General features: G+C 39.6%; 1 protein-coding gene across 3 annotated transcripts in view; it reads right to left on the bottom strand.

Moving 5' to 3' along the window:
* Rad18 (RAD18, E3 ubiquitin protein ligase) overlaps positions 1-12,636 on the bottom strand; it is a 153,883-nt gene that overhangs the window by 38,729 nt on the left and 102,518 nt on the right. For 2 of the 3 annotated variants that reach the window (XM_004625052.2, XM_023705616.1), the window contains exons 10-11: positions 11,296-11,430; positions 5,415-5,589 (exon numbers count right to left, since the gene is read on the bottom strand). In XM_004625052.2, coding sequence (XP_004625109.1) covers positions 5,415-5,589; positions 11,296-11,430 — 310 coding nt within the window. The remainder of the gene's footprint in view (positions 1-5,414; positions 5,590-11,295; positions 11,431-12,636) is intronic. The other variant, XM_023705623.1, reaches the window with a different exon arrangement.

Genomic DNA, 12,636 nt, shown 5'->3' with positions numbered 1-12,636 from the left:
GGTATACAGACGATTGTATCTGTTTATTCAAAGTGGTTTTGATATATAGTTACATTCTCTTAATGAATAGAATGATTCTTGTACAGCAATTAACCACTAGGAAGAATGTATGCAGTGTGTTAATTATTGAAGGTGTCCTACCGATTTGATTTGCAACTGTCTCATTGCTATTTGTTTATCAATAAAATTATGGGGAAAAAAACTGCAAATAGAAACCTAAATGTCCATAAACTAATAAACAAATAAATAAAAAATATATATCAATATAATGGAATCTTTGAGAATAAAAAAGAAATGCAGTACTAAAACAAACAGATCAAGCCTGAAAACATTTGTGCTATATATGACATGTGGAGAACAGGTACTCCATAGAGACAGAAAACAGTGTTTGCCCCAGGCCTGGGGAAGGAAGCTGAAGGGCAGAATGGGGAGTTACTGCTGAGGGACATGGTTTCTCTCTGGGGTGATAAAAATGTTCTAAAACTGATGTGATGACTGGGCAATCCTGTGAATATACCAAAAACTACTGAATTGTGCACTTAAATAGGTAAACTGTATGTTGTGTAAACTGTCTTAACAAAGCTATTAAAAATTTGCAAATTTTAGCTACTTTCACAGGGCCTTGGCAGTGTAGACACACATATGTACACACATATACACAGCATAATCAACTATAATGCGAAACAGAACATAGGCTTTAAATTTTAACAAAAGTAATAGATCACGGCTAAACATCGGAAATACTGCTTGACATATAATATATACTTGTTGATTACGTGAACCCAATGTCCAACTCTATCATAGAGAACCTAAAGCCAATATGCTCATTTTGGTCTGCTAATAAAATTATCATCTCAAAATGTCTCATAAGGATAATGATGTATGATCCAAGGGAAAAGCATGAAGGATGGGCAGAAAAATGGTCTATATTACCCAGGACCATGGTCAGGAGTCGGGTTAATAATAATGAAGACCAATCCCCTAACAAAGTGACAGACAGGAGGAGCAATAAGTTGCTGATGGTAAGTACTTTTCACCTCTTGGCACTTCTGTCAAAGTAAAGAATTACAACAACCAGACCTTGGACTAAGTAAAGAATTACAACAACCAGACCTTGGACTAAACCCATCTTAGTAAACTGTTAGCTATGGTTGGATCTTGAATGTCAGCTACAGGCCCATCTATTAAAGTTATGGTCCCCAGACTGGCACCACTGGAATAGTAGGTGGTGGAGGAATTTTTGGGAGCTGGGCCCTCACATAAGATCCTCAGGTGACTGATGCATGCCCTCTATGGGTGAGTAGGGGTCATGGCCCCTTCCCTTCTATGCTTGCTGGCCACGAGGTGAGTGGGTTTTGCCTTACCACAGCCTTCTGCCATGCTGTGTGGACATGCCAAGGCCCCAAAGCTATATGGCCAACCAAACATGCACTGGAAACTAAAAAACAGTGAGCTGAGAGAAACCTTTGCTCTTCATAAGTTGATCCTTTGAGATTTTCTCTTACAACTAAAACAACGACCCAAGAAGGCTCATTCCACATTTCCTTTACCATTTCTACTACCCAGATACTATCTACTGTTTGCTCTATTTCCTGAGCCATAGTACTGTATACCTAAAAGCAATGGTATGGGTTTTTGTTTTGCTTATTGTTGTTGCTTGCAGTAGTGAGGATTGAACGCAGGGCTTTTGCACTGAGCTATTTTCCTAGGGCCGCCCCTCTGACTGCAGTTCTTTTGGAGAAAGGATCTCACTAAACCACTAAGTTGTGTAGACTGGGATCAAAATTATGATCCTCTTGCCTTAGCCTCCTACAGAGGATTACAAGTGTACAACTACGATTAACCTGCTGGCCTTTTCCTTTTCGGTCTCCCTTTCACAGTTCAGTGATAAGTCACTCTGAGGCCAAGACTCCAAACTCACCCTGTGTCTTGGGTACTTTTCTCTTATTGTTGAGACAAAATACCCGACACCGAAATGGAAGACGGAAAGGTTTACTTAGCTCACAGTCTGTGGAGGTTTCAGTCTAAGCAGCTGGCTCTAAGGCAGGATGGCATGGCTCAGGGGCAATAGTTCAAGGCAGTAGAAGAAAGCAAAAGCAACAAGAGCAAAAAGGGGGTGCAGTGAAGAACCTCTTCTTCTCCCTTACACTGTATGCAGGCTATAAGCCCTAGGGCAGGTGGAGCACTCGCACCACCTCAGGCCCTCCTCTAGCACAAAATGAGGATGTTTACAAAGTGAGGACCCTGGCTCTCTACTGAGTCCCTTAAACTTCTAAACTCAAGTTGACACAATTAATCAATCATTATACCTGGAGCATAAAAGCATGTCCTCTATACTCTAGGATGCAGAACTGCTGAGTGATTTAAGCTTCTCAACTTCTCAAGTTGACACAAAGCATTAACCATTACACTCTGCTTTCCATATTCCTACACACTGCAGTGCCATGTGTTTCCTGTTTCTAAGCTCACAAATAGGACCCTTTTCTTTCTTTCTTTTTTTTTTTTAAACATATCCTGCCTCAGGTTTATTTGTACAAAGAGCACAGGAGGACACCAGCCCCCCACAGATGGCACCCCAGGGGTCACACCTGTCCTTCTGTTTTTTATATCAGCAGGTAAGAGGCTTTTACTGTGGAGCCTTCATGGGGGCCTGGGCACCTTTGGGAGCCTGGGCCTTGGCTGGAGCAGAAGCTGGAGCTTGGGCCTTGGCTGGACCCTGGGCCTTTGGCTGGCAAGGCTTGCGACCCTTGGCAATGTGGACATGGATACACTTCCCAAGCTTGGGGTGGGCAATACAGGCAAGTCGAGTGAGACTGTGGTTTACTCCCTTTGGAATGATTTTGGGCTTGACTTCCTTGGGCTTGACGAGGGCCTTGATAGCCTTGGCACATGCACTCATGGCCTTGGCATTGTTTGCTTGTATCTTCATGAAGACCTTCTTGTTGTGGTTTTTGCCAAAACGCATGTTCCTAAAGAACTTGGGATCTTCCCCTTTCAGAGATTTGTATCTTTGTGACTGAGGTTTTTTTTTTAGAACTGGGGATTGAACTTAGGCCCTTGCGCTTTCCAGAGAAGTGCTTATTCTACTGGGCCATCTCCCTAGCCCATAATGACTTTTTTTTGGTGGTACTAGGCTCAAACTCAGGACCTTGCACATGCCAGGGAAGCACTTTTTCCACTGAGTAATCTCCCTGGCGGTGACTGAAGTTTCTTGATGCCATTTCTGTGCCATTTTCGGGACTGGCTGTGCATGGTGTGGTTCTTGGACTTGGTCATAACTGCAGTGTAAACTGGCTGTCCACAAATATGACCCATTTCATGATGGCATTCCAAAACATTAAATCATCTAATTTAAATAATTCTTTCTCTCTGACTTTTCTCAATTTTTATCTTGTGCTCATGAAGATTTGTGTTTAAAAACAAATACTACCTGCTGGTCTGGCAGGAATGGCCAAATCTAGCATATAACAACTGAGTCATTCCTCAGTTAACTAAAAACACATTTTTGACCTTAAAAACCTTTGGGATGAAGTAGGAAGATTTTTCCCTTCCTAATATTGATTATGAACAATTCAAAGCTATTCTCCCAGCAATCCTAGGAAAGCAGAGGCCTTCAGGTAAACGAAGTTCTTAATTTGGTGATTCATACAAGTATCTATCATCCTAGAATAGTGTTAATTTTTAAATGAACTAATATCAAACACTAAATAGTTGCCATGACATGTCTGACGGGTCTGCGCCCATGCAGCGGTCTGCTGGGTCATGGCAGTGAGTCAGCACGGCACAGAGATCACAAAACCAAGGACAAACCAAGGACAAACTGCTCCTAGATTGACCACGAACGCCCTCTTTTGATTTTCATGTGCACACCTCCCCTAATCAGTGCCTGTTATGACACTGGACTGCGCATACAAACTCCATCTCTAATCCAATCCGATAAAAGCTCCAATCTGTCTCCTCCCTCAGGATCTCCCGTTTCTCCCTGGCAGGCCTCCTATGCTCAGCAATAAAGGATTTCTTTACTTTCACCCACTTTTCTTTTGTGCCAGAGGAAGGAACCTTACGATGTTAATAATCATATGCTACTAACTACATTTTAAATTGGGATAATTTATTCAGAAGGTAACAACTGTATCTACCAGGTCCAAAAGGATGGTAAAAATAGGGAAGAAATTCAACAGAGGCAAATGAAATAGCTTTGTCACACATTAGTTACAAAAGTAGAACGATGAGGAATAGGTAGAGATCTACTGCAAATGGTAGGGGGCTGGTCAATTACAACATAGAAACTCAACAGAAAACTGCAGTCATTCAACACGACAGAAACAGGGTTATTTATGACTTATAGGCTGTATATCTTATCTGAATTTCTTGGGACAAAATTTCAGTTCTCCAGATTTTGGAATATTTGCATGGTCTTTGTAGGTTAAACATTTTTTTTTTTTTAAATATTTATTTATTTATTTATTTATTTAGTGTGTGGCCAGCTCAGCCCACCAGGGGGCGGGCGGGCTGGCATGTGGTGCTGGGGGATTGAACCGAGGTCCCTGTGCTTTGATTGGCTTAGCTTGTTCTAAGTAGGTGCTTTAGACCACTGAACCATCTCACCAGCCCCTAGGTTAAACATTCTTAATCTAAAAACTCCAAATCTGAAATCCCCCAGAATATACTATGATGCGTAAGAATTTCAGATTTTGAAGCATTTCAGACTTCAAATACAGGATGTTCAACCTGTGCTAAATATAAAATATGAACAAAAACAGGTATGCTTGTATTTGTTTTAATGAAATAACTCAATACTATCCTTCTATAATACACCATCTTTTCAAAATGGCTCACCACTAAATCTCTAATTTTCCAAGATTCCACTAGATCATTCCACTCAATCGAATTTCTCTTTCACTTTTTTAGCTGAGTGTAGCGGTATGGTAGCTGGTCACCTCAGCTACCGAAGCAGTTGAGACAGGATGATCACAATTTAAGGTCAGTCTAAGAAACTTAATAAAACCTTGACTCAAAGTTTAAGACAAGGGCTGTGGATGTATCTCAGTGGTAGAAGCCCCCTGGCTTTAATCCTTAGCACCCACCCCCCATTTTACTTCGCTAAGCACCCATCTTTCTAGTTATCTCATTCACTTACAAAAATGTCACTGCTTCTCCTGGTTTCTTTTCCCATTCTGAAGACCTCTATAAAGGCTACAGAGTGAAAAATCAGTCATCCTCTGGTCACTGTACTACCCTCCCACATATCCTGGCCTGTTGTCACTGTGAAGATAACAGAGCAGTAAACAGACTGAAATTGAAGAAAACTGACAAACTTCATGCCTCAAAGCTACCCTGGAAATTGTTTCTATTTATCTATGCATACACAGGAAGCAGAAATTTAAAATAATCAGTTACCACATGTCCCTCACCTATTGCATGAATCTGACCCTGATGAGAGAAGAGCTGCTTCTTGAACATCAGGACAGCTAGAAGAATAATCTGCTTGCTCAGGCGCCAACTTCCTTGGGGAGCCCAGCTGTGATGGGTGGAAATGGTCTGTTGCTGACGTCACATGCGAGAATTGCATTTTATCATGTTTAGGTCCTAAAAAAGAAAAACATTTAAAAAGATAGAAAAAAAAATTAAAGATTACCTTAAAATCTACCATCTCTGTATGCCCATTATGTCTATAACACTTAATATTGTTATTTGTACTTAGTAAAATACAAGTTTGTAAACCTCTCATCCCAAAACAGTCCTAGAGAACAAGAATCAGCACAACCGTGCTACCTAATTACAAGGTCCACTTTGTGTCATTCCACAATTAATTTCAAAATAAAATTTCTTTTAAAACTGGAAATGATAACCTTGTAATTCTAATAAGGCTGTGAAGGATCAGAAAACACCGACAAATATAACCAAAAAGGATTAAATTTTCTTTTATGTGGAATGGGGAGGGAAAGGGAGAAGGAGGGGGAAAGGGGACAGAGAGAGGATGTGAAAGCAGAAAGAGAAGGGGATTAGAGAAGAAGGGCGTGAGAGGGGATGGAAGGGCAAGAGGCAGAGGTGGGGTAGACAGGATGACAAAATTAACCCTATAAAATTCATATGCACTAATTTAAAAAAAGATAAAACATTTAAAGGAATAAAAGGTCTAAATACTGAACTAATAAAAGAACAATATTTGTTACCATTATGTGATAGTGAATTTATATGAATCCTAAACCTACTAAAAGAATGTATTTATTATGGAAAAGAAAAACTAATCAGACGTAAGAAATATTTCCATTTGATCCATCCAATACACATCATGTTTCTATTCATCCTTGGTTACATTCTCAATTTCCTTCATTTGGGTACTGGGAATTGAACTCACTACCTCACAGCTGCCAGGTAGGCTGCTGCACCTCTGAACTAAATGCCCAGTCTTATTCTCAGTTTGTGAAGTCTCTTATTGCACACAAATAAAAAAGTTCAGAGAAAGCTCGTTTTCAAGGATGTGGCATAGAAGTATGGCTAGAAGTCTCCAAAGATGAGTGCAAAGGACAGTGTCTGTCTGTGCAAGGCTACTTGGTGCCCATACTTGTGCTCTCATTTTGTATGTCTGATGGGATTTTTGTGTCGTCATCATCGTCACCATCCAGGATTGGAGACTGAGCCACCCAGCAACTAAGCTACCTCCCCAGTCCTTTGTATTTTTTATATATTTTTAAAATGTTAAGTATTATTTTCTTATTTTAGGGATAACCATGGAAATATTTTTAAAAATTTTATTTTGAAACAAGGTCTCACTGGGTTACTAAATTCCCTAGGCTGTGCTTGAACTTGTGATCCTCCGGCGTTGGCCTCCCAGAAGCACTGGGATTATAGGAATACCCTAGAATGCCTGCTTCATCTGCATTGTATTTCAGACTGAGAAGTTGTGTGATCTTAGTAATGAGAGAGATTAAAGTACAAAAACCACAAGTGCAAGTCCCTCTCAGACAATTCAGCAAGACTCTGTCTCAAAATAAAGAAAGAAAAAGGCTGGGGAAGTATCTCAGTGTTAGAGTACTCACTGGGCTCAACCCCCAATGTGGCAAAAGATAAAACGTGTTTGCAAATGGAGGAATTGAGTAATTATTCCCCAAGCGAGCTCACATGCTAAATTTAATGTGCCTCCACACAAAGAAACAGAGCTTTCACATACCCCCAAGGACAGTGATTAGAGGTAAATGCACTCTAACAAAAGACATTAAAAAGAACATCTTAGTTACTTTTCTCAATGGTGAGACAAAATATTGGACACCCTGAGTTAAAGGAGAAAAGGTTTGTTTAGCTCACAGTTTGTAGTGGGCTGACTCCAAGGCAGGGTGGTTTGGCAGAGGGGCACTGCAGAGAAAGAGACTGTGGCAGGCAAGTGCAGCAAAGCAGAAGCAAGCAAGCAGTGAAGCAACAAGGGACAAGCGACCCTCTCTTTATCCCTGGTATCTTATCCAGGCTCCCGACCCTTACAGAGGGTAGCTTTCTCTCCCAAGGTGGGGCAGCTTCAATCCTAGCACTGCACCCTGAATCAAGCCCAGCACCACATCCTTGATCCTAGCACCACACATCCTAGATCCAGCCACTTCCAAATAATCCCCACCTATGATCTCATGGGCTCTGGGGTTACATCTTGATATAAACCATAACAAGCTTTCAAGGTTACACAGAAAATTTATGGGAAAAGAACAGATCAAACTCTTCAAAAAAGAACATTTTCCAAGTTCATATACTTAAAGTGCTTTTTTTTTTTTTTAATGATTGTAAGTTTTTGTTACACTGGGAAAAAGGCATACATCACCAGAGTATAAACTCTGATGTTGCCTGTTAATAAGCCCTCATCACCAAAACAAAGTTCTGCCCCTTCTAAGGCTTCAGAGAAAGGGAAAAAGGAGTGAACAAGGTACCCACCCAGTATCTCTAGGGTCTCTTGCAGTCACTTTACATGGATCACCTTAGGGTACTAATCCCAAGAGACTCCATGTGCCCAAGGCTGGGGATTTGGCTCAGCAGTAGAATGCTTGCCTAGCAAGCTGGAAGCCCTGGGTTTGGTCCTTGGCACCAAAAACAAAAAAATAAACCTCTTCTAAAAAACAGTTCAACCAATGGCATCACTCAACTGGCCAGGAAAAGCAATCAAGCAGATGAACCAGAGAATCCAGCACTCCGGTAGGCTAAGCAAGAGGATCATAAGCTTACGCCCAGCCTGGGAAACTTGGGGAGACCTTGCCTCAGAATTTAAAAGAAAAGGAGTACAGGGAATGTAGCTCAGAGTGAATGCCAAGGTTTCAATCCCCTATACCACAAACAAAGCAAACCAAACCAAACCAAACCAAACCAAACCAAACCAAAACGGAACAGGAATTCAACTTGAAGGAATCTGTGTGTGTGTGTCTTGCTTACTTACAGGAGCACTTCAGTGTTATTCTACAGAACAAGTGGAACTGGTTGTACGAGGGTACACAGAATCCATTTTCAATCAGCTCCTGTCTGGCCTGCCTCTCATTCCTGCTCCCCATGCACACACAGCAACCACACAGCAGCCTTCACCTTGAAGCTCAGAGGAACATTTACTAGAGCCCTGCACTATACTGCTGGGTGCAAGTGACATTCAAGAGAGACTCACTTATCAGCAAGCAGTGCTGCTTGGTGGGAAACAGCAAGCCAGAACTTCTTAAGAGGCAGACTAGCTTCTCAGACTATCCTTTAAACAACCGCACAAATTTAAGTGGTTTGAAAACTAAGACAAACATACTGGGGCAGACAGTATCCAACTAAAAGTATCAGTGGACTCAGGAAGTAGACTTGTCTACTAAAAGCTGTCAAATTGCTATAAGAGATTAAAGACAATTAAATGGAAAGACATCTCCCACTGATGAATTAAAACAGTTAATATTGTAGATGTGTCTATTCAAGCTGGGGATGTGGTACACACCTCTGACTACAGTATCAGTATGGCTGAGACAGCCTAGATTACATGAGACCCCACCTTCCCCAAGGCTTACCAAAAGTAACCTACAGATTTGACATAACACAATAATAAAATCTTAACAATTTTTTTTTTCAGAAAAAATAAAGTCTAACCTAAAATTCATATAAAAAAATCTCAAGAGGCCCCAAATAGCCAAAACAATATTGAAAAGGAAAAGTAAAATTGAAGAACTCAAATTTTCCCACTCTGAAATGTAGTGCCAAGCTACAGTAATTACAACATCATAGTACAGACTAAAGGACAGATATCCAGTCCCCTGGAGTACATAAATAAATAATCTTCATAAGGTTGGCCAGTTTTCGGCAGGACTAAGAGCACTCAATGAAGAAAGAAGACTTTGATAAATGGTGGTGAGAAAAGCTAGGTATCTACCTGCAAAAGAATCAAAGTGGCTGTACTCTGAGTAACTATTTTGAAGAGAATAATATACAGTGTACTAACTATTACTACTATCTCATCACTTTGTTAGAAAATTTGTATTATTTTTTCATTAAAAAAAATCAAGTTGGACCCTTACATTTTACCACATAAAAAAATCAAGACATAAATGTAAGGGCTAGAACTATAAGAAAACTTAACAGAAAAATATGTATGACATTAAATTTGACAATGACTGGGGACACAACACCAAAACCACAAGTGTTCATCAAAATTAAGCTTTTTTTGTGAAAGCACATTTTACATGGAATGACACTATCAAGAAAGCAGACTGACAACATACATGAAGTTTACAAGAACTTGTGAATCACATATATAAATAAGATATTAATATTCAGAACTTCTAAACTTAACACCCAATAAAATAACAATCAAGGGACCTGAATATACTCCAAAGAAGAAAAACCAATGGCCAAAAAGCACATGAAGCAAGACCAGGAAAACAAACTACTTCACACCTACTAAGATGACCTCAACAATAACAAATCAATTTTAAAACACTTAGAAAATAAGAAGTGCTAACCAGGATATGGAAATGACAGAACATTCTCGCATTGCTGGGGGGAATGAAAAACAATGTGGCTGAGGAAAAGAGCTGGGTGGCTTGTGAAAGGGTTCAACATGGAACTGAAGGCAGGGACTGGGACACTGGAAAACCTTCGCTTACATAATTCCAATAATCAAAGGCTCAAATAATCCCTGACAGATAAATGGGTAAATACAACACAGAGCATATATAACTATGGAATATTATTAAACTGTAACAAGGGGCATGGAAGCAGTTTGGATGTAGAGCTTGCCTAGCATGTAAGAGACCCTGGGTTCTGTTTAGCATAGCAACAAAATAAATAAGTAGCCTAGCAATTTTAGCATGTGCCAGGACATCAATGGGCACTGAAAATATTATGCTTAGGGAAGTAAGCTAACACCGAGTAAATATTGCTCAATTCCATTTATATGAAGCACCTAGAACAGGCAAATTCATGGGTACAGAAAATAGAGACCACCAGGGCTGTGAAGAGACAGAAGGGAGATTTATCATGTAGTGAGCATAGTTTGTGTTGTAGATGACAAAAGTTTTAGGTAAACAGAGTAGGGATGGTTATATGATACTATGAAAATATTTAATATGAAAGCAATATTTATGTGTGAGTGGTAAAAAAAAGATCCAATATTGTGTTATGTCTATTTTACTGCAATAAAGAAAAAATGATAAAGAAATTTTGAGGGGCCAGGGAGATAGCTCAGTAGAGTATGTACTTGACTTGCAAGCACAAGGGCCTCAGTTCAATCCCCGGTTAAAAAAAAAAAAAAAAAAAAAAAGAAAAGAAAATTTTTGAGTGTGTCTCTTCCCGTTATGATTCTGTTTTGTTCACTGGCCCAAACTGTCAACAACAGAAATACAACAATTAACCTCAAATTTTGAAACATCCAAATTAAGGTATGTGCTATATACACAACATTCTAAGTTCATCAGCTTTGGGCTCTTTAGCAGAATATTTTACCTAGTAAAATAGACATTTTATCACTGTTTTAGAACAATAATACCTTATACTCTTTGTAGTATACCTTATGGTATCCAGCAATACATCCTGCACCTAGAAAATAACCTCCAATTTAAACAACTAAGGAACTTCCAAGTTTTCATGAGCTGAAGGAAGACAGAGATTGTTTCTTCAGGGCAATCTTCCCATCACTTTCCCCAGACTAATAACTCTAGATAACCACCACACAAAGTAGACCTAAAAACACTTTTCTCACTTAAAAAGACCTAATAACTACAAAGTACATTTTATTTTCTTTTTATATTAATAACAAATATTAAACTTCACTATCTTCTGATTGCATTAATTTCTTACCCAGGCACACAGATAACAGCTTTTCTGTAGATTCATCTTTTTTCATTACTTTGTCTTTTGACATTCCCCCAGTTTTCTTATATCCTTTTTTGGCTTGATCCACCAGAAGCTGAAACTCATTCTGATGCTTTTTACCTGAAATTCAAAAGACCTTCTCAGTAAGGCCGGATGGTGGATGTGAACAACTTATACCGCGAGCTGGAAGATGAAGAGCTGTGCACTGCCCGAAGAGCTGCCACGCGGGGCACAAAGGGTTGGGGCTGTGGATGTGCTCTCCGGATCTGTCTACCCTCAAATACACACACAGAAGTATAATATCCTTGCTTGCTACTCCAGGTTTCTTCCGAAGCCTCACACTCAGGAAGGCTTTTTCTCTTTTAAATATACTCCAAAGATACTACTCTAATACAAGCAGAAGCAATTCTTTCCTTCTCACATGTTTAATGTATTTCCTAACCAAAACCTTTGATTTTAATATTCTAAGACCTCTGCCCACGAATTTATCCTACCTAAGGATACTATAACACCAATCTCTATTCTACACATATCTGAAAATAATTTAATTAATCCTAACTTCAAGGTCACCACTATTAGGGAATGTTAATGATATGGTGAATGGACTGCACAGTCACTGAGAGAACATTACTTGTGATTCTTTACAACTTTACTTGTGATTCTGAACTATGGTCCAAACAGTAAAGGGTGCAGCTTCCTTATCTAGCAACCTTAAACATGTAGGTCAAGGGTCAAAATAGTAGCATAAATCTTGTAAAAATTTTAGAAGGAATCAATACTACAAGTGGCTACAACATAATAGTCAACAATATACTTCTTATATTTATTTATTTATTTATTTATTTATTAATTATTTTCGTACAGGTTCTACAGGGTCTCACTATATAGATCAGACTCATAGTAATCCTGTTTTCAGCCTCCCAAGCACTGGGATTACAGGCGTGCACCACCATGCCCAGTCGCTGTCTCAGCGCATCCCAGGGCGGGGCCAGGACAGCACAAACAATATACTTTTTCTTTCTTTCTTTTTTTTTTTTTTTGTGCGGTACCGGGGATTGAACTCAGGACCCTGCACTTGCCAGGCAAGCACTTATTCTACTGAGCTATTTCCCCAGGCCCAAAGATTTTTTTTGTGTGTGTGTGGAACCATGGATTGAACTCAGGTCCTTGTACTTGCCAGGGAAGCACTTAGTCTACTAAGCCATCTCCCCAGCCCCCAGCAATATACTTTTTAAATAAAATCACCTTGTTTCTTCCATTTTCCTTATATCACAATATTGTAAGACTATACTATATATGTAGAGGAAGTCTGTGTTTCAAGTGAAA

Source organism: Octodon degus, unplaced genomic scaffold (assembly GCF_000260255.1).
Source record: "Octodon degus isolate 3935 unplaced genomic scaffold, OctDeg1.0 scaffold00008, whole genome shotgun sequence".
In the NCBI taxonomy this organism is placed as follows: domain Eukaryota; kingdom Metazoa; phylum Chordata; class Mammalia; order Rodentia; family Octodontidae; genus Octodon; species Octodon degus.
The sequence above is the reverse complement of the archived record's forward strand: the minus strand, read 5'-3'. Positions and strand labels throughout refer to the sequence as shown.